The 25,916-nt window shown below is 33.2% G+C and overlaps 1 protein-coding gene across 1 annotated transcript; it reads left to right on the top strand.

Annotated features, from left to right (window-relative positions):
* Positions 1–4,391: 4,391 nt before the first annotated feature.
* LOC110113664 (tetraketide alpha-pyrone reductase 1-like) lies at positions 4,392–25,568 on the top strand. The gene is made up of 6 exons (XM_020846331.2): positions 4,392–4,663; positions 6,156–6,325; positions 6,402–6,587; positions 24,166–24,328; positions 24,614–24,806; positions 25,190–25,568. Exons 1-6 carry the CDS (start codon positions 4,537–4,539, stop codon positions 25,326–25,328), a joined length of 978 nt encoding a protein of 325 aa, XP_020701990.1. The 5' UTR covers positions 4,392–4,536; the 3' UTR covers positions 25,329–25,568.
* The last annotated feature ends 348 nt before the right edge of the window (positions 25,569–25,916 follow it).

Genomic DNA, 25,916 nt, shown 5'->3' with positions numbered 1-25,916 from the left:
ATCGGTATTTGCGGCACGCTTGAGGACCCCATATGAACACTTTTCTTCGCATGGTGGGAGGAAACCAATGCGATGCTTACGGGGAGGTGGGTGAGCCTTTTTATGCTTTTCTTAGCCTGGCGAGGTAAAAATTTAAGTACTCATTTATGTGCTTCAATGTTTGCGGAAAAAAAATTATATTTTCAAACAGGTTCCCCTGAAGACCCTTGCACGTCTTTCTTGGCATGATGAGATTGACTACAACGACCACAATATCTCCCAACACCGAACATGCACGTCTTTCTTGAATTGGAGGACATGCTAAGACTCCAACAATTTTTCCTGACTAGGGGAGACGTCAGTAGGTTGCCGAAATTACTAGTGAAGGGAACTTGCAAAATTAATTTGAACACAAAAAGAACACATGGGACTTGAACGAAGACAAAGAATAAGACTTGTAAATTAAACAATAAGGAGCTCGACTAAATACTCAACATAAAAAATGCAAATTGTGAAATGATAAAATTAAAATGCAAGTGCACAAATAGGACCTTGAAATGAACATTAATGAACTAGCTAAGAACTTGCAAGCACAACTTTCTTATAAATAAAGGTTGACAAAAAGCAAGGAGAAAATGACTCTTAAGCACCACAAAGAATGAAAGAATTTTAGATGAATACACTAATCTACCAAAGAAACCTCAAGTAATCCTTCTATTGTCAATGCTAGTTGACATGCAAGCAAGCCTATTAACCCCTTTGCAAACAAAGGAGGTCAATGCACAATGAACATAATAATTTGTGCACTCAATGAAGTTCAAAGTATATGAAGCTTGCATACAATCGATGCCATTCAACTCCAAACAAGCATGCTAACCTGCCCCGTAAATAATAATACTCTTTTATTTTAGAGCCAACAATGAATGCATGCAACATATCATCTACAATCCAAGAAAATGATTCGTAATGCATTAGGATGTTTGGAAGCAATGTTAAAAGGATGAGGGCACACATAATAACTTCACTCACAACAAATGCTAGAACATGCTACATGAAGCATAATTCACTGGCAATCAATGTGTAATGTTTGCACAACCTTTGCAAGAAGATATAGCAACCCTTACAATCAGTGATAATAGACATGTTGCAGAAATAATGGATCATCTATGAACATAGATACACCCACAACAGGTTATATATGAGTAGATGTATTAGCTCACTATAGGTGAAGGAAATTGACATGCAGCTAATGCAAATATCTACAGGTGATGAATGAAATGATTATTATATGTATAAAAACCCACTTACGGGTGATAACTAGCGATGTGTAGTAAACATTGAATCATCCCTGCAATTAATGATGAGTGCTCATCAGGCAAATACACTAACACTTATAAGCAGAGGCGGAAGGCCTTCAACATATGTAAAGCACTCACAAGTTATTGTAGCAGAAACATTGTAGCACCCTTACAAACAATGTCAAAAAAGCACCTAACAAATACATACGAACTCTTGCGAGCCGCTATAGAGGATTCCTCATTCATATAGTACCCCACCTACAAGTGATGGCTAGTGATATGCAACCATACACACTAGATGTCATCCATGAGCAAAATACAAGAAGGCTACAACAGATGCAAGCTCCTATGAGCTACTATAGGAGACTCATTAGTACACGACAATATACCCGCATAATGTAGCAAACAACTCATGACGTGATGCCACACCATCGGATCTGCAACATTCATGCAAGAGGAAAGAATGTGACCCATTGTGCATGCATGCATATGACAATTTCCTACACTGCTTATCAACATCAAATATGTTAAAATTCCCTCATACATATTACATACATTTCAACATGCATAATAACCCTTGTAAATACGTCATACATGTTATGCAAGTGCTACACTAACATACAAGTGTATTGAACATGCAAGTAGATAATGTATGAGTGTATTATAGACATAGATCATTCAAGAATATTATGTACGTTAGTAAGTATTGTTCTATCATGCAATCCATCATGTAAGCAAAGATGACTATGCACATATACATTATGCATGTATGATTACATAAATACATTATATACTATGTCAATGTGCGAAACTATTGTATTTGATTTCAAACATATCATGTGAAAATGCACATGTGTATATTCAAATATATAAATGCATGTAGAAATATGTTAGTATACGAATGGATGTATAGACGTGTGTGTGAATATGCATATTGGTCATATACATCCATGGCATTGCGTACATATATCCACTATATGAATGTGTCAATGCAAAATGCATACTAAGTTGCATTCATGCATGGGCCCTATTGAGCGTAATGCACATACATGACATCTGAGGATGCTGCATGGGTCAAGAAGTGAACTAAAGTCTTAACTTAATCCTTCTGTGTGGACGAATAAGAGTTGACATGGCTCGAACAGTTAAAAAAATATATAGTCATGTTGTTGACTGGGATATTTTTTTATACGTTCATATTAGACCTTCAAGATCTATGACAGAGAAAATTCTCTAACAAAGGCACAAAGCCTACAATGATCCCGATCATCTATCGGCAAGTAGACATAGTCGATAATGTTCAACAAACAAAATAAAAATGTCCATAAGTCATCCTGATGATGGCTATGTTGAATTTTTATCTCAATCGGAGTAGATCATATATTTTCAAATGCCCTCAGACTTCTACAAAATATAAATATTTTCAAATGACCTCAAAGTCATCCTGATGATGGCTACGTTGATTGAAAACTTCAATCGAAGGGGTCCACAAACATTTAAAAATACCTTCCAAATGCCCATAAAATTTAAAATTTTAAAAATACCAAAATTTAAAATATTTAAAATTAAAAATAAATCATCAAACACTTAAAAGCAAAATCCATCAATACTTCACAACAATTTGCCAAGGTGGATAAATTTAAAAATTACTTTAGCTCACAAAGAGGCGATATCTAGTCAAGAATATTACTAGGATTCATTCTAAACTATCTCTTGTCGGTAAGGACATAACACATATAATCTAACTGGTGGTTTCATTGCTAAATGGCACTAGACCTTAGGCTTCACAGCTAAATGATACCACAGGTAAATGGTTATGATCCTAACCTTCTGAACCGGGTGGTTTTACTGCCAAATGACAAAACTAAATTATGGTTTTGATCACAGCTCGTATGCTACCCAACGACGTCAAATCCTTAAGATATGAATCAATAGGATATAATCAATAGGGCACTAAACCCTTTGTTAGCTGAGGAGGATTCAAATTTGTCTCCTTAGACAAATACTCACATAAAGTTTATAAGGTACAATTAGATGAAGCAACCCATGGCTGTGGGCAAGGATACTTCTGTCATGTTGGGTCGACTATCTCCTCTGACTAAGTAGACAATGGACCATGATGACCCAAGACAATAGAACCATGGGATCTTGATTGGATCCATCATATGTACCCTCACCATTTACTTTAAGTGCAAGATGGTGAAATTTCCAATTTTAAATATTAAATCTAAAGAACTAATTCCATGCTTCTATTATATGCCAGATAACACATATATGTTTGACGACTAGCCTTAATCGAAACTTCTCTCATTATCGGGATCAGTAATTAACTATAGGGCTTACGCCTATAGGAAACCTGAACTCAAATCTAAAGTCCTAGCAAAATGAGGGTGAAATCTCTGGGTAGTATGTTATTTCAAATTCAATCTATCTTCTGAAAATTTGCTTTTGAACTTAAACGTTAAAACTCTCTTCGACAACCTGAAAAAATGAAAAAGATAAAAGTGGGGTCCGCAGAGAGGCCGGGGAGCAAATTTTTGAAGCCCACAACCTTGTTGCTATGCAAGTTTATTTTCATTTTGGCACAAAATTTATTTAAAATAATTATTGCTATTTCATTGTAATATCTTAAACACAAATCATATCTCAAATAATCATCTTAAATCCTTGATTACATAGCCAAAAAGTTTTACAGGATTCAACATCTATTTTGCTAAACATTTTTTATAATTTAACACTCATAATTTACTAAATCTAAATTTATGGATTTGTTAAATCCATGAAAATTAAATCCTACTTGTATCCAAATTGCCCTTTAATGTGTCTTATTTGGCAACAAACATATTGAGTTGAAATATTTGTTTAACTTTTTTCTATCTGCTAGTTTGTTTTATTATATTATTTTAAGTTCTTGTATATAAATAGAGAGAGAGAGAGAGATTTTTTTTATTTTTCCAAATTTTAATTGTCATTAATTATTTCCCAAAAAAAAAAAAATAATTGTCATTAATTTGTCCAATTTAGTATTAGTGCTTCACACGCAAGATGGGTTGATTTGACAAAGATCAGAAAAGAGAGTAGTATTGCGATATAACAAATTAGGTGACAATGGACCAATCCAAAAACAGTGACTGCGGTTGGAACGGGAACGACTGTTCATCCGAATCTAATAGAAACATGGATGGGGCTGATTCCTTAACAATGGTGGGGAAACTCAAAGTGGAGAATCTGAATCCATATGAGATAGCAGCAAGAGAGAATGGAGGAGCATACGAGTGAGTTGAGGAGGGTTTGTGTTACTGGAGCAGGAGGTTTTATTGCTTCCTGGCTTGTGAAGCTTCTACTCTCCAAGGGATATAAGGTTCACGGCACCGTCAGAGATCCAAGTACCACCTTGCTACCTTGGCTTTTTATATTTAGTTTCTTCTCTGCTATGAAAAATCATTCTTTCTTTCCCATTTTAAGGGGTTATTTGCTATTTTATTTCTGGCGCCTTAGGAGATGGTGGATTGTACACTGTGGAAGCACCAAGAAACGGAGATCTACAACGGTTCTTCTCGGAAAAATCAAACCTGGGAAAATCCACCGCAAACCAAAGCATGATTTATCAAATAGATTTCATAAAATTAGTCAAATAGCACCAAAGTCGGAATAGAACTCTTACATTGAAGATGTTTGTATCTAAGTAATACTAAATTGTCATATCTCATTCGATTCCTTCAGGTGGCTCATAGGAAAAAGGGGTAAAATCACCTTTGTTGCATCTATCTTCGGTAAAGCAGGATAAGGATTCCGTTATATGTCTCAAAATAAGTTTTTATAATCAGGAACTCTCTGGCCGCATTTCAAGCTGTAATTGTAAGGAGAGCTTTGGCCCATCTACAAAGAAGCTAAGTGCAGGTGAAATTGAAGAAGAAGTGGGATGGTTGGGAGGGCAGGGGTAGGGTCCCAAGATATAAGAGAAGGAGAAGTTCCCATATTTGGCCATTTAATAGTAGAGGAGGTCATCTCTTTCAATTTTTTTTCATGCATGTTAGTGGTGGATGGTGAGTTATTCCTCAAGAAAGATGAATTAAAGTTTTCGGTCTCACCCCCAAGGGAAAAATAATGAGAAGGGGGAAGTTCAAAAGTCAATCATCAAATGATAGTGTTTTAACTTGTTTTCTTAACATAACAAAGTGCAATCGGTCTCAGGCTTCGTTTGGGACGACTTTTTTATTGCTTCTTAAAATAAAGTTTTAGTACAAATACTAATACTCTATTTTAAGAAGCGATAAAAAAGCTGTCCCAAACAAAGCCCTAATTCAAGGAGTAAGTTATATTAAAACTATCTTACCAATATCATGACTTCAAAATCACACCCATAGTTATAATGCTAAACACCAGGAATAATTTAGAATTATCCATGTACATTTTTTTTTTAATAATGATCCATCTACCCTTCATTGAAAATTCTTCAACTTACTGAAGAGGAGTGAATTAAACAACTTAAATAAACACTTGTTTTCAAAGTATTTGTAACCCACCCACCTACGTGTGTATGAATCTCTCTCTCTCTCTCTCTCTCTCTCTCTCTCTCTCTCTCTCTCTCTCTCTATATATATGTAGTTAGTCAGCCAGTAATATTTAAGTAAATAGTTGGTTAAAAATATAAACTTTTTATTTAAAAATTTAAATCTATGGTGCCATTTATTAAATCTGTTATATTTTATAACTTTATAATATTATAAATTTAGATATAAAACAAGTTTAAGGCACTAACTATAGGATACCATCAATTAATAGAAAATGAATCATTAAACCTCTCTATCTTTCATATCAAACATTGTGTATTGTTTTGATAAAATGGTATAATCATTGAACTTTGACTTGTCACAGGCAGTGAAAAGAATGCCCATTTGAGGAAATTGGATAATGCCACAGAGAATCTACAACTGTTTAAGGCAGACTTGCTTGACTACAATGCCATTGAGGCAGCCATTTTTGGGTGTGAAGGAGTCTTCCATGTTGCTAGTCCTGTTATTTTAAGTGGAATTTCCAATCCAGAGGTTGTAATCATTTGATTTAAGTTTTGTCGATTCTATTCGTTCCACCTATTTATAGGCAGCAGCTCTCTGTTTTCAGGTAGAACTAATAAGACCAGCTCTTCTGGGCACTAGAAATATATTCAAAGCATGCTCCAAGACAAATATAAAAAAGGTTGTTGTTGTTTCTTCTAATGCTGCTATCGCGATTAATCCAGATTGGCCCCATGGTACTATAATGGATGAGAGATGCTGGTCAGACGAGGATTTTTGCAGGGCAAGTGAGGTAATTTATTTCCTATATTTTCGTATTAGGGGTGTTTTTTTAAGTATAAGTGATATCATTGGTTGAAATTAATTTGATATTTTCAAAATAACAATAATAGTTATATTTCAACATCATACTTTTGTAACAAGTTGTTTTTTTTAATCTCATCCAAAATAACAATTTGATATGATCATAGTTCATTTAGCTCTATGATTTCGTCCTATTTGATAGATCACAAATCTTAGTTTATTTGAGGATGATGGAGACTTTGATCTAGTAACAAGCAAAAAAGCCAAAATTGGACCAATGCTGATTATCGTCGGGTCTTTGGAGAAGCATCCCACCTTCTCCAATGAGTTTGTAAGGGATGCATTGAACATTGAGGAGATATGAGGCCATAGACCTGAAATACTCAAGCAATTATGAAATAAGAATTCAAAGTTTAACTAGGGGAAATGATGAAGGCAATGCCAATAAATTGTTGTATAATTGCTACTTTTTTGAGAAAATGATTACACCAAAGAAAAATTTAGCCATAACATGCACATACTGAGAAATTAAATGCTTTTATATAACCATTAATGATCACCACCAAATTTCCCAACCGAATAACCTCTGCCCAGGAAGAGGGTCTCCTTTGACTTTTGAGGAGAATCAACTTGGACAAAGAGAAAAGTAAGATATTTTTTCAGGAGAATATAGAGAGATTTAGAATGATTATAATGTATTTATAACCTCTTCAGGTATGGGAGAGCTTTATATGTCTGAGAAGATGACAGAAAAAGGTTGGAGATGATCAAAGATGCCCCTTAATTAAGGCCTTGAACATTGACTTATAGATATTTTAATATTGACTAATCATTCTTTGTTGCTCAATCCAAAAAAATAATATAAGCCAAAGTACAATGTTGTTCATTTCAACATGGGACATTGAGAGCATTTCATAAGGTTAATCATATGAAGATTACAAGCATTTTCATAAAAAAAAAGAAGCTCAATTCATGATGCATTGGATTGTATAATATAATGTTATAGAACAAATAATTCTAGAAGTGTGTAAATTTAGTTTATTGCCCAAATTAGCTAATGAATATGATGTCTTTCATAGCATTAAACTAATGTTTTATCTCTCTAACCTAACACAAGATAGCGACACTAAACCAAATAATCAAAATATCCCAAAAGCTACTAAAAAAAAACTACTATCATTACTCTCATTATCTCCACCATCCATCACTAACCGACCATGGCCTCTATGCCATCCAAGCTAAATGTGGGCTCCAAAAATTTGTGTCTCGGCCTCTTTGCGGACCCCTTTCTTTCTTTTTTGGATCATCGAGGAGAGTTTTAACGGTTAATTAGTTCTGAGGCAAATTTTTAAAAGGAAAATTGGGTTTTAAATAAAACACTACCCAGAGATTTCACCCTTATTTTGCGAGGACTTGATGATATGAGTACAAGTTTCCTATAGATGCAAGCCCCTATAGTTAATTACCCCTCCAAGTAGAGAGAGAATTTGCGATTAAGGCTAGCGTAAAATAGATACAGATTATCTGGCATATAATAGCAGCATGATTTGTTATATGAAAACTTAATATTCTAAAATTAGAAATTCACCATCTTATACTTAAAGAAGATGGTGGTGGGAGTGATGAAAGACCCAATTAGGATCCCTTGGTTTCGTCATCCCGGACCATCATGATTCCTAGTGTACTTAGTCATAGAAGGTAGTCGACCCAACCTAATAGAAGAATCCTTATCGCCAGCCATGGGTTGCTTTGTCCAAGGATACCTTCTAGACCTGGGGTGAATATTTGTCTAAGGAGACAAATTTGAATCCACCTTAGTTAACAGAGGGCTTTGTGCTTTATCGATTATATCATATTGTATCTCAAGGATTTGAAGCCATTGGGGAACATGCAGGCTTTGACTAAGATGATAATTTAGTAGTACCATTTGGTGGCAAAACTTCTCGATTCAGAGGGTCCCTATCATAACCGTTTATCTATGGTATCATTTGGCAGTGAAATCGCCGGTTATAGGACATGTGCCACATCCTTACTAGCAGGAGGTGATTTGAGAATGAATCATATTGATATTCTCGACAAGTCATAAACTTTTTGATAGCTGAAGTAATTTTCAAATTTGTCCGCCTCGACAAAATATTGCAGGGGTGGATGTGCATTTTGCTTTAGGTGTTTAGTGTTTTATTTCAATTTTAAATATTTTATATTTTTGATATTTTTGGAATTTTGAATGTTATGTGCATTCAAGAGTTTGGGAGGCATTTTGTATGTTTGGGGTCCCCTCCGGTTGATATTTTCTATCAGCACGGCAAACATCAACTTTTTTATGGGCATTTTAATTTTATTTGTTGAACCTTGTTGACTCTGTTAACTTGTCGACTGAGGATCGGGTTCATTGTTTTCTTTATGTCTTTATTAATGAATTTTTCTTATAATGGGCTTTGAAAGCAAAATATGAATGTATGAAACAAATATCCTAGTTAATGTTGCGATGGTATATTTATTCGATAATTCGAGCTGTGTTAACTCCTATTTATTCACATAGGAGGATCGAACTTGAATTTAGGTCCTTTTTTTTACCCGCACAGCATACTCACGTGTGTACCCATTATATGTTCGTCAGGGCCCATGTATGTATATACTTGAGTATGCGCTTTGCAAGATGTATTTATATGGGAGTTATATGTATGCAGTGTAACATATCTTCGTGTTTGCACGTATGATGCATTTTGCATACTAATGCAACATGCCGATGTGTATTTTGATGCATGAGGTTATTTTCGCATGATTTAATTATAGCATGCTACACAATTAACTCATGTTAACGAGTGCGGAGGGTTTCATTTTAAGAGTTGTAGATGCCTTCTATTCGCTTGTATGAATGTTGTGGATCTGGTGGCATGACGCTGCCCTGTGAGTCATTTGCTTCTATGTGCAGATAGACTGTCATGCGCTAGCGAGTCTCCCATTATTTCTTGTAGATGATTGCATTCATCACAACTCTTCTTCTGTATTTACTAGTGATAACATGCCATATACGTAATGAGTCTCCTACAACGAATCGTAGGTGTCTATATTTGGTGAAGGTCTTTTGCATTTGCTCATGTTGTATACCCTATAGTCTCCTATAGCGACTTGTAGGTACTTGTATTTGTTACATATTGATTGCCTCAACTTGCAAGGTATTGCTGCATTTTCTTGACACTGAATCATCGTTGATTGTATGAATGTTGTAGCAATCACTATATGTTGTTGGTTACCACTTGTTTGTATATTATTTTGCATACAAAATATCTTTCATCATTGCCCGCAGATACTTGCATTTATCATATGTTGCACCATGTGTGTTTGTAAGGAGCTTTGTTGTTTGCAAATGAGTTGATGTATCTATCCGCGTATTAGTGTTGACTACCAGGTGAGTTTCATCCATTACATAATTTCTCTATGCACATTGACTTGCAGGTTATTGTATTCATTTGCTTGCTGGTTTTCTATTCATAGGAGACTTTCGCATGAATCTGCAATGCCCTTTGACATTGATTTAAGGGGGAACGGTTGCATTCACAGGTTATCCACCATTGTTGGTTGAAAATGGATTAATACCTTCACTTGTGAGTTAGTTGGTTGTTGAGTGTAGGGAAACTAGTACACCCATTGTATGTTGATTATTGGTGCTCGCAAGAGGGGGTTACTATATTTGCTTACATGACTGACTTGAATATTACACATCAACTATCATCATTTGTAGGCAATTTATTTGTTGGGGACTTTGTACATTTGCTTGCAATCAGATCATTCATTCTCTTCAATTTCATTGCTTGCTGACTGGAAATCACAAGCCCCTTACTACCTTTAACAGCAGTTTGTAGTTTACATAATGATTTTATTCATTGATGCTTGTACTTTAGCCAGCATGATAATTCTTCAATACCCCATTTGAGTTTTGTGTCATTGCTTTTGCATGTATCACCACATTTTTTATTTTGATCTTTACTTGCAAGTGAGTTGTACTTAAAAGTTATTTATCCATTACGGCTTCATGCCTATTCATTTTAATGTTTATCAAAAGTTAATTTAGTGTTCATGTTTCTTTAATATGATTGTGCATTTTTTACTTAATGTCTGTTTCCCTTTTGCACATTCAAATTCAAATTCATTGTAGTTCATTTGAGTTCAAGTCAAGCCCCCTATACATTTTCACTTTAAATTTTGACAGCCTCTCAGCGTCACTCCCTTTTAGGGGGGAAGTTTAGGGAGATGGGCCTTCCCTACCATGTACAAGAGCATGTAGAATGGGTGTCGGATGACATCACTGCTGTAGTTTTCAATCCTACCACGCTATAAGAGCGCTTAGGAATTTTCAAGGTACCTGTTTAAAAAAGGTGCAATTTTTCTTTCTCGCCGGTACTGAGGTACGCATGGGTACTTAATTTTGTCCTTGTCATGCTACGAGAGTGCTTAGAGGCCTACCCACCTCGTCGCAAGCATCGCACCAAGCTCCCCTCACACAAAATTCTTCTTCTTTTTTTTCTTTTCCCTTTTTTTTCTCTTTTTTTAAACTTCTCTTTTTTTTTTCTTTTTCTCTTTCACTTTTTTTTAAAAGATAATAATAAGAATAATATTAATAACAATAATAATTTTTAATATTAACCAATAATATTAGTTAATAATAGTAAGTAATACAAATAATCAAGGGTAACAAGAAAATAGAAAATAAGTTGTTGTGCAGGAGGAAGGCAGTTTGAGTGATTGTTGTCGGAACTAGGGTGGGAATTGACACAGATTCAACATCCAACATAACTTTTGATCCTAATTAACTATAAAACCCCAAACTATAGTATGAAAATCTACAAGTCATCATGAGCAATAGACAATAACTCCACATCTTTAGATGTGACTTGATTGGCATATCTTCTTGTATCAAAGAAAATGCAATCATTTCTTTTGAAAGAGTTTATTAGAAAGATTTTTTGTTATAAACAATGATGCTAACTAGAGCCATAAACATTTCATAGTTCACTCTAAGACCTTCATCAAGACCTCATGCCATAAAAATAGTCTGATTACCATAATTACATTTTCATCTAACTCTTCATTTTGATCTTTACCCAACATTTTCGACATCTTTGAATACCCCATGAGCGGCTCCAAAAATCTTCCTTGACAGGAACACCATGCATCGTATTCTTTAATGGCCAAAATTCTTTGACCATTAAATTTCTCAAACTTTAGCTTTATGATAATAGATTTGAAAATCATGCTTTGGTGCCCTAATTTGTTGCAATACAGATACCAAAACACTTTAATTCAAGAATACACAAGATCAAGAACAATAGGCCATAAAATAAGGGCAAGAGATAAAGACAACATAAGATAAACGTTGCATAAATATATGTAAGGCGAAATTTTTAAAAGGAGCAAAGTTAATAAATGTATTAGGATTAGGAGCATGAAATTAATTAAATTTAAAAAGGAGCAGAAATGCGATCATGCATTGCATTCATAAGGGATGAGAGATGATTTGATCCACCATCTAGGAAGCCAAATAACATGGCGTACAAAATAAATAAATACTCATCAGCCCATCATGAATCCCAGGCATGCCCATCCTCGAAGCAAAAAGGAAATTCATGTAAGATCTCATGGGCAAGATTAACTCACTATATTATTCTTCTCACATTCTTTTTTGGAAGCCGCCTATTCCTTAAGAAGCTTTAGCTACTCAGAAGGTATGTTGGTTGAGAATTTTAGAGAGAGAGAGATGGGGGGATTGCCTACAACTGCAATGAAAACTCTTTTTAGCATAACTATTAGCAATCCTAGGTCCAAATCCCAAGAAGGAAGTTCAGAGGATCCCAAGAGAGACTTAAAGATTTCAAAAGTTAACCAAGATTATAACAAATCTCTATGAATTCTTCTTCTTTATCCCACCAATTCATGAGAAAACAAAGGAAATAATTAATGTGTGATTTTAAGGATAATGGCTAAGAAAAATACTATTGTTTTCTTATAAGAAGATGTGTTCGGACATTTGTTATCCTTAACGCCCCCGACCTAACTAATGCAAGACAACAAGGGGAATTATAACCTAAACCCCACCAAAGATCTAAGCAGCCCCGACTTGGATTTACCACCTTGCTCAGAAAAGGGTACCAGCTAAACTCCTCCTAACGTCTCAAATTCATGTAATCTAATCATTTGCAAATACAAGAATGGTGTGAGGCATAGAAGGGAAGTAGGGCTCAAGCCTCACCATGGATGGTACTATGTTATGCAAAAATGAACTATCCCTCTATATGATAAAGAAAAATCTATATGATTGACTCAAGCTATATATTGAGAATAAAGTTAATCAGAACTAGTCAGTAGTCACTATGAAGTGAGCTGGGTTTAAAATATTAATTACATTTAAAGGGTGACCCAATAGGGGGTCATGTATTAGTTTTGAACAAGTGGGTTGATTTTAAGTCTTATGTTCATTTTTTTCTTTCTCAGATAATTTTATCTTTGTAGAAACCTAGGAGAAAGCATGTAATTCTAGTGCGCAATCATAGTAAACATATTAATCATAAACAAATGAATAATAATAAGAGGCCATAAATACAACTGGATTCTGCAATACACCGTAGAAAATTAAAAAAAAAAAATAGTTGAGCTTTACCATAACTACAACTCGGTCTAAATCTATATAAAAATGAAATGGTGTGTGGGTCCTTAATTGATCTACAACTGTTTGGCCTCTTGCCTTCTGAAATACACACAGAGCTGCTATCACAACCTAATCCGACTTGGACAGGTCCTATCACATTGAGCTGTGACAGACAAATCCCAAGATCTAGTTTTGGAAGTATTTTAAATTTTTTTGTCAATATTCATTGAAATAAACTACAGACAACAGAGCTACTAAAACATCTAAATATTGAAATTAAATTCATTCATAAAATGTTTTTCATTTCATCAAAATAAATATATACACTATAATACATGGCTACATGCAAGAGTTACAGAATTGAAAATTTAACTAGCTATAACTATACAAAAATTAAAATAGCAAAATACATATAACCTCATATATGATCTTGAACTGCTAACTAGTCCCTAACCTCTTTTTTCTTCCCATATCTTAAAAAGCAGAAGCAAAACCACAGTGAGCTACAACAGCTCAGCAAGCCATACAAATCAATCTAAATTTTAAAATATTCTTTTATCAAATATTTTGCTAAATATTTAAAAACAGTTAAATGCTATTTAAATAAATCACTAAACTGAGAATCACTAAATTGGAAAATGTAATAAATTCATAACAGATATTCTCTGATTTAAATAAGTACAAAATAAATAAATAAATTGAAATTCATATCACAGAGCAGTTTATATCATATGTCCCAAACCTAGAAAGATTTTCAAAGGATTCTGACCTCTTACGACTCCCTTTTTATTTGTGCTTATAGCAACAAAACATATCACATATCCCTATCTCAGATAGAATCTAAAAAATTCTTGCCTTTCTAGCTCCCAACAATTTCCTGACCCAAACAGAATCTTCTCAAAAGATTCTAAATTTTAATGACTCCCAACCAATATAATTTAATCACATATATACATATATCATCATATTATAATAATTAAATATTAATTGAGCATGTATCAAAATTTTATAATATTGTATAATGGTAGACAACAGAAAATCTAACTAGAAAAAAAAACACTTTTTCAGAAAATTACTAAATTATCAAGGATTGTGTAAAATAATGTTTTAAGACTTTTATTGTACTACAACACTATTTTTCAACATCCAAATAATTTTCTATTCACTAAAAATCTCTCAAATTCAAAAATTTCATGTGTAAAATTTTTAAAAAATATTCAAAATGTGCATAATCATAATCTCTATAACAAATAAAAGTTACGATTTTAAAGTTTTACAGGTGCAAAGTTATCCTTATTTTTTGCTAACTGATACAAAATTTTAATCGAAATATTTGCTAAAACTTGCACATTTTTGAAAATTGAGATGGGCATAATATGCCTTATCTCGAGATTAATAAGTTTCTACCAACTGAGCCGACGTATGAAAACGGCTTTACGTCACCCAAAATCAGATTTTTTCCCCTCTCTCTCTCCCCTCCTTAGTTCCTTTAGTTCATTTTTTGTTTTTTTCTTTTAACCATGAGTCCATTAGGGAAATGATGACATTTATAATACTTAATTCTTTTAGATATTTTTTATTTTATTATTATTAAATAATATATAATAATATTTTTATAATTAATTTTTAATAAAAAATTCATAGAAATTTTTTAGAGATTCCAAAAATTATAAAAAAAATATTTATAAATTAGTAAATTTCATTTAGAGAATTTTTGTGAAATCTTTTTGCAAACGGACAGTTGACGATCCCCAAAACCCCATTTGTACTGACAGGTGCCGATTTCTTAAGAAATTTCGACAGTGCCAAAAATTATGGAAAAATTAGGGAAGCTAAGAACAACATTATAAATATTCTGATGAAGAAGATTTATGATTTAGACTTATTTGACTCTAGAAATAAATATTGACTATCCTAGGTCAAAAATTCTTATAAAAAAAATTTTGGGGTTTCACAATTTACACCCTTAAAAAATATCGTCTCGACATTCCGTAAAGTAGAATGAGACAGAATAAACATGGATATAACTGCCTCATATCAAATTCCATCTCCCAAGTAGCCTCTCTAGAAATTTTATGCTTTTATCGTACTTTAACCATAGGAATCTGTTTGCTTCTCAATTTTCTCACATCATATGCCAAAATTCTTTCATGTTTTTCCCTATATTGTAGATTCGAACAAACCTCAATATCCTTAATAGATAATCTCCTCCCAGAGTCAGACAGTCACTTTCTCAAAGAAGTTACATTAAACACATTGTGTATAACATACATATGATCATGTAACAATAACATGTAAGCAGAACTATCAATTCACAAAATGATCTCAAAAGGTCCAATATTCCTTTAATTAAGCTTGCTAATTCTTCCAAATCTACTGACACCTTTCATAGGTCTGACTTTATCATAAACCAGGTCGTCAATTTGAAATTTAACCAACTTGTGCTTCTGATTGTAATACTTCTTATGTCTATCCTATGCAGATTTCAACATTTTTCTTATCAAATTGATCTTTGTAGTGTTATCATCCAAAGGTTGAACCTATCACATGTCTATCTCCCACCTCCATCAAAGTTAAACAAGTCCTACATTTCTTTTTATACAGAGCTTTATAAGAAGCCATGCTTATGCTGGATTGATAACTATTGTTATATGCAAACTCTTTTAATGGGATATGATCCTCTCAACTGTCCCCAAAATTCAAAACACATAATCTCATATAAACCTTCAGTACCTGAATAGTCCTTTCAGACTGTCTGTCTGTCTGCAGATGAAAAGTCATATTGAAGTGCAACTTTGTACCTAGTCCTTTATAAATATCTCTACATAATTTGTAGGTAAACCTGCCATCCTGATTAGATATAATCAACTTTAACATACTATGCAACCTGATAATATCTTTAATGTTGATCTGTGCTAACCTGTCCACCGGATCTATCTATCGAATCGAAATAAAATGGGCAGATTTTATCAGTTGATCAACAACAACCCAAATAGCATCATTCCCCTGCCTCGATCTAGGAAAACGCATAGCAAAATTCGTTGTTACCTCTTCCCATTTTCACTCTGGAATAGATAACGACTGTAGAAGACCTCCTAGTCGTTGATGCTCTTCCTTCACTAGTTGACATGCCTCGCACTTACACACAAACTCCGCTATGTCCCTCTTCAATCCAGGCCACCAAAACATACCCTTCATATCTCCATTTATCTTGTTACTTCCTCGATGAATAATAGAGCCTGAATAATAAGTCTCATATAGAATCTCCTACCTCAGATATCCAAAAATAAGAACCCAAAGTCTATCCTTATAGAAAATGACACCATAATCATGAGCTCATAGTTCATATTTCTTACCAGATCTAATTTGATCAATCAACTTCGAATATTATTTATCTAATTTTTTAGCTTCATTAATATTTTCTTCTAAAGAAGGTTGAATGATCATCTGAGTCACTATATTAGAATCCAAATCAGTATAAGAAATCACCGCCAACTGTAATCTCTTCATATCTTGTATTAAATACTCATCAGAAGTGAGTTGCAAATATGATAATCCAGAAGTCTTCCTACTCAAAGCATCTGCCACCACATTAGTCTTACTAGGCTGATACTGAATAGTCATATCATAGTGTTTAATCAACTCAAGCCACCTCTTTTGTCTCAAATTTAGATCTTTCTGAGTAAATATGTACTTTAGACTCTGATGATCCGTGAAAATCTCACACCTTACATTATACAAATAATGATGATAATTCTTGCAAATACAATATCAACCAACTCTAGATAATGCGACAGATTCATGTGGCTTCAATTGTCTTGAAGCATAAGTAATTACTCAACCATGTTGTATCAAAGCACATCCCAAACCTTTTAGTGAAGCGTCATTGAATACTTTAAATCCTTTTGTACCAAAGGGAAGAGCCAAAATTGGAACATAAGTCAAATAATCCTTCAATCTTTGAAAACTAGCCTCGCACTTTGGTGTTTAGACAAAAGCTACTGACTTCTAAGTCAGTCTCATTAGAGGTGCTGAAATCTGAGAAAACCCCTTCACAAACTTCTTATAATATCCAACCATACCCAAGAAATTGCGTATCTCAAATATAATAGTAGGCCTCGGCTAATTAGTTGATGCCTGAACTTTCTATAGATTAACAAAGATAACATCACCACTAACCACATGTCCCATAAAAGAAATACTCCTCAGCCAGAATTCATATTTGGAGAATTTTGCATACAGCTAGTGCTGCCTTAAAGTCTTTAAGACACTCCTTAGATGTCTGACATGATCTACTTTTCTTCCCTGAAAAGCTACTACCAAAAGTCTCACCACAGAACCTCTTCCTATTAGCAGTCAACTGTTGTTAAGTAGCCATCAAGTCGTTCTTTATCAGAAGAGCTCTCTCCACAAGCTCAGAGAAATTGGAATTATGAAATGGTACAAGAGGCTATCTCAGAAATTTGTAGCACTTCTCATCATGAGTGCTAACCAATTGTGGAGTATATCTAGCCAAAGAACTGAACTCTGACTCGTACTGCATAACTGTCCTGCTCTCTTAAATCAGCTTTAGAAAGGTCTCTTGCATTTGCTGTCGTGTAGAAGGTGGTACAAATCAAGCTCTAAACACATTAGAGAACTCCTCCCATGTAATCAGAGAGATTAATCTCCCTTGAAATTTTTCCTCCTGTTGGCCCATCCACCATTGTTCTGTCTCTCCATCTAATAGAAAGACTGTTAATGATACCTTCTTCTCAATAGGACACTGCCGTCAAATATCTTTTCTAATCCTCTACTGCTCTGGGCTCAATAGTACCCTCAAATCTCAGAGGCTTCAATCTCAAAAATATATGTAGATATCTATCTTCCTATTCAGATCTAACAATAGAAAGTCTGCTTTGTGCTTCACCCATCATCTAGGCTATTAAAGTAGCAAACTTTGAAACTATATATGAACCAACTATCGAAGCAGTATTATATACAGGAGCTACCTGACTAGCACTTTCCATCTATCATATCTGGATAGATCCATGATCACACAAAATATATAGTTGATCACAAAAATAATGAACACTCAGATAGACTTGAAACTACCCCAATAAACTAACAGATCAATTCTTATAGCTATGTTTTACGATCCAATTCCAAAACTATTACTCTTATACCACAAAAGCTTGTCACAACACAACTCGACCAAGACATGTCCTATCGCATTGAGCTGTGATAAGCAAATTTCAAAATCTAATTTTGGAATTATTTCAGATTTTTCTGCCAATATTCATTGAAATAAACTACTGCCTGTAGAGCTACTAAAACATCCAAATACTAAAATTAAATTAATCTACAAAATTTTTTTCATTTCATTAAAATAAATATCTACACTATAGTGCATGACTACAGGCAAAAACTACATAACTAAAAATTTAACTAGCAATGACTGTACAAAAATCAAAATAGCAAAATACCTATAAGCTCATATCTAATCCTAAACTGCTAGCTAATCCACAACCTCTTTTCTCTTCCAAGATCCTGAAAATTAGAAACAAAACCACAGTGAGCTAGAACTGCTCAGCAAATCATACAAACCAATCTAAATTTTTAAATATTCTTTTATCAAATATTTTGTTGAATATTTAAAAGTAATTAAATACAGTTTAAATAAATCACTAAATTGATAATCACTAAATTGGAAAATGTAATAAATGCATAATAGATATTCTCTAATTTAATTAACAATATGCAATAAATAATAAATTGAAATTCATATCACAAAGCAGTTCATATCACGTCCCAGATCCAAACAGAATCTCAAAGGATTCTGGCCCCTTATAACTCCCTTTTTAATTGTATTTATAGGACTATAACATAACATATATTCCTATCTTAAACAAAATCTCAAAGGATTCTAACCCTTTATAGTTTCCCATAATTTCCTGACACAGACAAAATCTCAAAGGATTCTAACCCCTTGTGGCTCCCAACAAATATAATTTAATCACATATGTACATATATCATCACATTATAACAATTAAAAAGGAATTGAGCATGTATCAAAATTTCACTGTATTGTAAAATGGTAGACAATAGAAAATTCAACTAGGCGAAAATGTACATTTTTAAAAAATTATAAAATTAACAGGAATTGTGTAAAATGATGTTTTAAGACTTTTATTGTACTACATCACTATTTTTCAACATCCAGATAATTTTTTATTCATTAAAAATCCCACAAATTTAAAACCCCCTAGTATAAAATTTCTAGAAAATATTCAAAATGTACATAATCATAATTTCTATAACATATAAAAAATTAAACGGTGAAAGTGTTACCGGTGCAAAGTTATCCCTATTTTTTGCTAATGGATATAAAATATAAATCAAAATATTTGTTAAAACTTGCACATTTTTAAAATTGAGATGGACATAATATGCCTTATCTCAAGATGAACAATTTCTCAATTGAGCAGACGGACGAAAATGGCTCTAAGTCGCCCAAAATTTGACTTTTTTCTTCTCTCTCCTCCCTAATTCTTTTAGTTCGTTTTTTGTTTTCTCTGTTAACCATGAGTCAATTAGGGAAATGATGACATTTATAATACTTAATGCTTTTAGATATTTTTTATTTCTTTATTATTAAATAATATTATTATCATTAATTTTCAATAGAAAATTCATATAAATTCTTTTTAAGATTTCAAAAATTATAGAAAAATATTCATAAATTTGTAAATTTCATTTAAAAATTTTTGCTGAAATCGATTTGCAAAACGGACACCTGACGATCCCCTAAACCTCACTTGTATTGACAGGTGCCAATTTCTTAAGAAATTTTGATAGTGTAAAAAAATTATGAAAAAAAATTAGGGAAGCTAAAACACAATAATATAAATATTATGACACAAACGGTTTGTGATTTGAACTTATTATGACTCCAGAAATAAATATTGACTATTCTAGCTCAAAAATTCTTATAAAAACAATTTTAGGGTTTCACACCTACAAGACTTTCTTAACTAAATTTTATTTAGAAAAAGAAAATTATATAAATTCCCTATCATATCCAACACCTAAGTGCATGAAAAGTTAGTGTTGCATAACTATCTCAAATTAGGTGAAGGTTAAAGTTGTAAGATCGGGCTCATATTGTTCAATTTATTTGTCACAACCTGGCCCGCTTGCCCGATATAACGGGGCGGGAACAGTTGGTCGAACGAAAAACATATATAAAACATAAACAATTTCATTAAAGATTTAATGTCAGAACATAAACATCATCCAATTATATGAAAGAGTCACTAATAACATCAAATAAAAGTGTTCCAAACTCTATCTTCTTACACAATTACTAAAAATTTAAACCTTCAACAGTTACATAAGCTCCCATAAACTACACAGAGACAGATCAAAGACTCAACATAAAACATAAAACATAGAAACCTTCCTTCTTCTTGAGGTCCTGTATGATGGTAGGTATACTGCCGTCTTGTAGCCATTACTTCTTATTTGATTCTCCGGAAAAATATTTTCAAAAGTAGGATGAGCCAACACTCAGTAGATAACATATATTTATCTCAAATTCATGACTTAAATAAAAACAAAACATCTATCATGAAATCTTTTTTTTTATTCAGAATACTTTGATATACATAAACTGGATAACCTTTTCATACAAAAATTCCTTTAATTATTTCCTTAAAGATTTTCATTTTTCATAAACTTTTTCTTTCATCAACTTTTCTTTTCTTCTTAACCTTTCATTTGTATACATAACATACTTAATCATAAATTTTACACCCGTCCCGGAAGTACTCATTTTTTTACTGATCAGGTACATAGTCTTTTGGCCATTTCTTTTGTCATTTGGCTTCGAATAACCCCATTATCATTTGGCTTTTGTAAGCCCCTTTACCATTGCCATTTTGGCACTTCCGGATCAACATGCACATGCAATTATAATAGATCTTATAGGACTTAAGTTATTTTGAATTTCATATATGTTCATTCAATTCGTTTCATGCATAATTTTTTTTTTATGTTTATCTAGAATTCAATTAAGAGACAAAAAAAAACAAATATAAAATCTTTCTTACGTACTAATATAAATAAAACTCAAACATATAGAAGTTGCATGAAATAGAACATTTATAAGTTGAACATGGTTTACTTAACATAAAAGAAAATTTAACAAATTCAGAGACATGAATTTGATTTAAATATAAGTACCTATCTCCCTTAAGCACGGTATGTCGCTTCGACACAGCTCTTTCACCTTAACGATCATAACTTAAAATGTTTACAGAAGAGATGTGTCATAAATTTAATTCCTTAAAGTTTAATCTTATTCCTAAGTCTAAACTAGTCATTTCCCCTTAACTATTCTCTATGACACTTAATGAATTTTAATTAAATTAATATTAATTTTTGGATTTAATTAAATCTAAATTTTCAGAAAATCATAAATTTTATCAATTTATTACTCTAAACTTATTCCTAAACATATATTTATAATTATATTATTAATTTTTGGATTAACTTAATTATGGAAATTATGAAAAATAAAATTTTAATTAAAAATCCAAATTCATGTTTTAAAAACATTCCTAATATCGTTAGGAATAATTTTTGTAAAAACATTTTTAAGGAATTAAAATTTTTGAAAAAATCCTAACCTTCTGAATTACAAAATTTTCCCCAAAATCTTCATTTCTACTGTTAAAATGCTCCCCTAATCATTCTCTATTGATTCCTTAAAAAAATTTTGGAAGAAAATTAGATTTTGAAAAAAACCTAGAAAGTTCTTTTCCAAATAACTTGAGATCTAGAAGAGAACAAAATTCTAAGACATACCTTCTTCTTCTCTTGATCTCCTCTTTAATTTCCCCTAATTTTTTCGCCAGAAAAACGTCCCCGGAGAAGCCTTCCCTGCCAAACCCGCCGTATGTCCCGTCTGCCCTTCTCTCTCGATTTGGGCTGCTTGCGTGAAATGAGAGGGGAGGGTTTCGGTTTTATCATATAAGGGAAAAAGGAATTTGTTAAATGACCATTATACCCCCACTTAAAAAATCATTCGCTTTAATATTAACTAAGGGTAGTTTTGGTATTTTTAGGCTTCTAAAATTTTAACCCCATAAATAAACATAATTAACTATAGGTTCTATACATCAAAACGATCAGAATTTTGTGTAGGATTTTATAAAATTATTTTTGTTAAATTCCTTTAACTTTGATTTTTCACTTAAGTTTCATCGCAACGCATCGAAAAGAGTGCGATGACCTACGATCGTCATTTTTGGGTTTTACATTATTATCCCTTAAATTTCTCTTTAAGTGATTAGTTATTTAGAGTGGATTAATTGACACTTAATTTTAGAGTTACAGTTCTAATTATTAGGTTATAAAGAGTTCAAATGCATGGGCCCTAACATATGCTAGAGTTGTAATAAATTGATTGGCAAATGGCCCTTCATCTATCCTACACCTAACCAAGGTTGAAATGATTATCAGGTGGCATGGTTGGTTAGTCCTCGATTTTCTAAGACTCGAGGTAGTGTCAGCGAGTGACACACTAAGAGAGCCTATTGCCCACCACAAAAATCTCAGTTTTCCTATGTCTAAGGTAGTTAATGTTAAAAGTTAACATAAGAATGAAAAACTTACTACCTACACATATGTGAAGGTTCTACTTGACTTAAAGTTTAACACTTGGGTGGTTAAGATTTGGTTTAGGCTAAGGGTAGATTCAGATTTTCATAAAGGGATAATTTATGTAGATCTTTAGACTCTTCTCCCTTAACTTGTGAAGTACATGGCTTTATCACAATGGGCAAGAGAACCAAGGCTTATATACCTTATATATATTAAGGGAGAATGTACAAAGATGAACATAAATCCGACATAGGTCATCACACTAAGGTGTGACTTGAAGTTCATTTGTTGAAGTTACTTTTGCTATCTTGAATAAAATAATTTGGCCCTCTATGGTTTAGGAATTAAAGTTGATATTCCATCAAGAAATTCTTCTGATCAAGAATGGATCTTGATGTAAGTACTTAAATTAAAATATTTCAGAATCAAATATATGACCATTTGAACTCTATTTTTTAGCAAATTTATAGCTAAAGCATGCATGTCAATGAAACAAATATAACATGCCCAATATTGCTCAATTTTGATGTCATTAAGACACTCAATTGCACAATTAACATTTTATGAACAAGAGGGATCAACCCACACATTCTAATAGTCCTTTGATTTTTTGTCAAAATGATTAAAATGTCACTCTGCAAAAATTTATAAATAGATCTTACTTCCACACATTTAGAGAGGCTAAGAATCTAAGATGATGCTACAAGAAGGATTCTAGAGCAATGAATCCAGAGCTTTGCCAAGCACCTGACACCCATAATTTCCAATAAGGCCAATGTTCGTCATCACCACCCAGTCTGACATCCACCATCACCACCAGGGCCAACGCCCACCGTCAACATTAACGCTAACACCCACTATGGACATCAACTCCGATGTCCATTGTTTCTACTTATGTCTCCTATGAGCTACTTTAAATTTATCCATTGGTGTGCACAAATTTTTCATTCAATGTCAAGATCGTAAAGTCTCTATCTATTATCGTGAATGTTCCAGTACTCAATGAACTTATGCCTTGCAAATATAAAGCTGATCTGAGTTGCTAGGCCCTGTCTCTAAAGCCAACGAATAAAGATACTCAATATGTAGGCCTAGCTATGCTGTGTTTCTAACTTGGTAATGTAATGTTGTATCTTACACTCATTTATTTGAACCTACAGCACATATGCAGTTGTAGCTGTTACATAGGACAATAACAGAAAAGAAATTGTTCTCACATTTACGCAAGTCATCTGAAATTTTTACTGTATTGATTCCTGTTAATGGTGTTGTCAGAAATGGTATTGCCTTTCCAAGACAATGGCTGAGAGGGAGGCCTTTAAACTTGCACAGGAGAATGGACTAGATGTTGTTACTCTCTGCCTAAGTATGGTTTTTGGGCCGTTACTGCAATCAAACGTGAATTATAGCAGCTCATTGCTCATTAATCTTTTGAAAGGTCATATTCTATACTCTGTCAATAATCATGAATCTTTGATTTTGTTGTATCGTGAACAATAATAATCCTTCAAACCAATAGACTTAGGCTTCGTTTGGGACGGCTTTTTTCCTGCTTCTTAAAATAACTTTTTAGTACAAAAATTTAAATTTTTATACTAAAAAGCTGCTTTAAAAAACAATAAAAAAGCCGTCCCAAATAAAGCCTTAAACATATTTTAGAATATGTTATGGGTAATGTTTTTTCTTCATTAACTATATAAAACTGCATTATCAACTTTTGTAGGATCCTCTGAGTTAATAGAGACTTATCGTAGCGGGGCCTTTGTGGATGTTAGAGATGTTGCTGATGCACTTCTTCTAGTTTATGAGACGCCTACTGCTTCTGGACGTTATATATGCTCACTAAACCAGACGCAAAATACTGACTTGATTGATATGTTGAAGAACATGTATCCTAGTTTCAAGTACCCTAACAAGTAAGGCTCCCACCATCTTGATATAAAAACTACTTCCATGTTTCCTACTCTGCACATTTTGCTGAGGGCATCTCCAACCGAACTCCAAAATCTTGAACGGCGTTGCTCGCGAGCTCCAACCGAACGGTAAAATTTCTGCTATTTGGTTGCGGGTGAACAGTGGGACGCCAATATTGGCGTTGCACTGTTCATCTTCACTATTTTTCTGTATGTACCGAACTTGCTGAAGAAACGCGCGAAAGAAGATTTAGACCGTTACCTTCGCAAAAAGGGGCAAAATGGAGTTCGGTTGGAGAAGAATCAGGGCATTTTTTAGTTTCACGGCATTTTGGAGTGAAAAATGTGATTTTCAGTTGGAGATGGTCTTATGTGGTATTTGGCAGTATCCCTGATAAGAACGAAGCAAATGATTTGAGTTCAGAAAAATTGAAGAAGATTGGATGGAAGTGCAGGACACTAAAGGAGACCATCGATGATTCAGTTAAGTACTATCAAGAAGTTGGACTTTTGAGCTTGGAGTAGAAGATCAGGTGATGCCAATTTATCAATATTGATCAACTTTATAAATAAAGATGAGAAACCTGCAATAATCGATGAATTGTGTCATTTATTCTTGCTAAAGTTTCATAATCTTCTTACTACCTGAAGCTTTCTTTCTTGTATTGAACATTTGCCTGAAATTTTTTCTACTTCTCTTTTTTTCCAATTATGAACTGTCAGATTATAGATCAATATTGATTTGAAATATGGAATTCAAAATTATTATTAGCCTTCGGGCAATCTTCCTTGAGAAAGTTCTTTCCCTCATCGTTTATGATGACCAAGCAGCATTTCTCTGTGGCAACTTCATGTTAGAAAATCTGTTTTTGTCTAAGGCTTCGTTTAGGATGACTTTAAGAAGCAGAAAAAAAGCCCTCCCAAACGAAATTTAATTCGCAAAGGAGTTTCAATGCTGAACCTTCTAAACCAGATTTGTAGGTCATCTGCTGAATGTTGCAAGTTTTTCTTTTATTTTTTTTATTTTTTTTTCATTTTCTGGTTGCATAGTTCATAGAAGTTCTCCTATCTTGAGAATATTGTTTGCTGTGATTAATGGTCTTTTTTTTTAAT

The sequence above is a fragment of the Dendrobium catenatum genome, unplaced genomic scaffold, assembly GCF_001605985.2.
Source record: "Dendrobium catenatum unplaced genomic scaffold, ASM160598v2 original_scaffold_6507, whole genome shotgun sequence".
NCBI lineage: Eukaryota > Viridiplantae > Streptophyta > Magnoliopsida > Asparagales > Orchidaceae > Dendrobium > Dendrobium catenatum.
The sequence above is the reverse complement of the archived record's forward strand: the minus strand, read 5'-3'. Positions and strand labels throughout refer to the sequence as shown.

Coding starts and splice junctions, on each gene's coding strand:
- LOC110113664 (XM_020846331.2), top strand. CDS start 4,537: ATGGAGGAGCATACGAGTGAGTTGAGGAGGGTTTGTGTTACTGGAGCA. Junction 6,326..6,401: donor GTGGAATTTCCAATCCAGAG/GTTGTAATCATT, acceptor CTCTGTTTTCAG/GTAGAACTAATAAGACCAGC. Junction 24,807..25,189: donor AGTTTCAAGTACCCTAACAA/GTAAGGCTCCCA, acceptor GGTATTTGGCAG/TATCCCTGATAAGAACGAAG.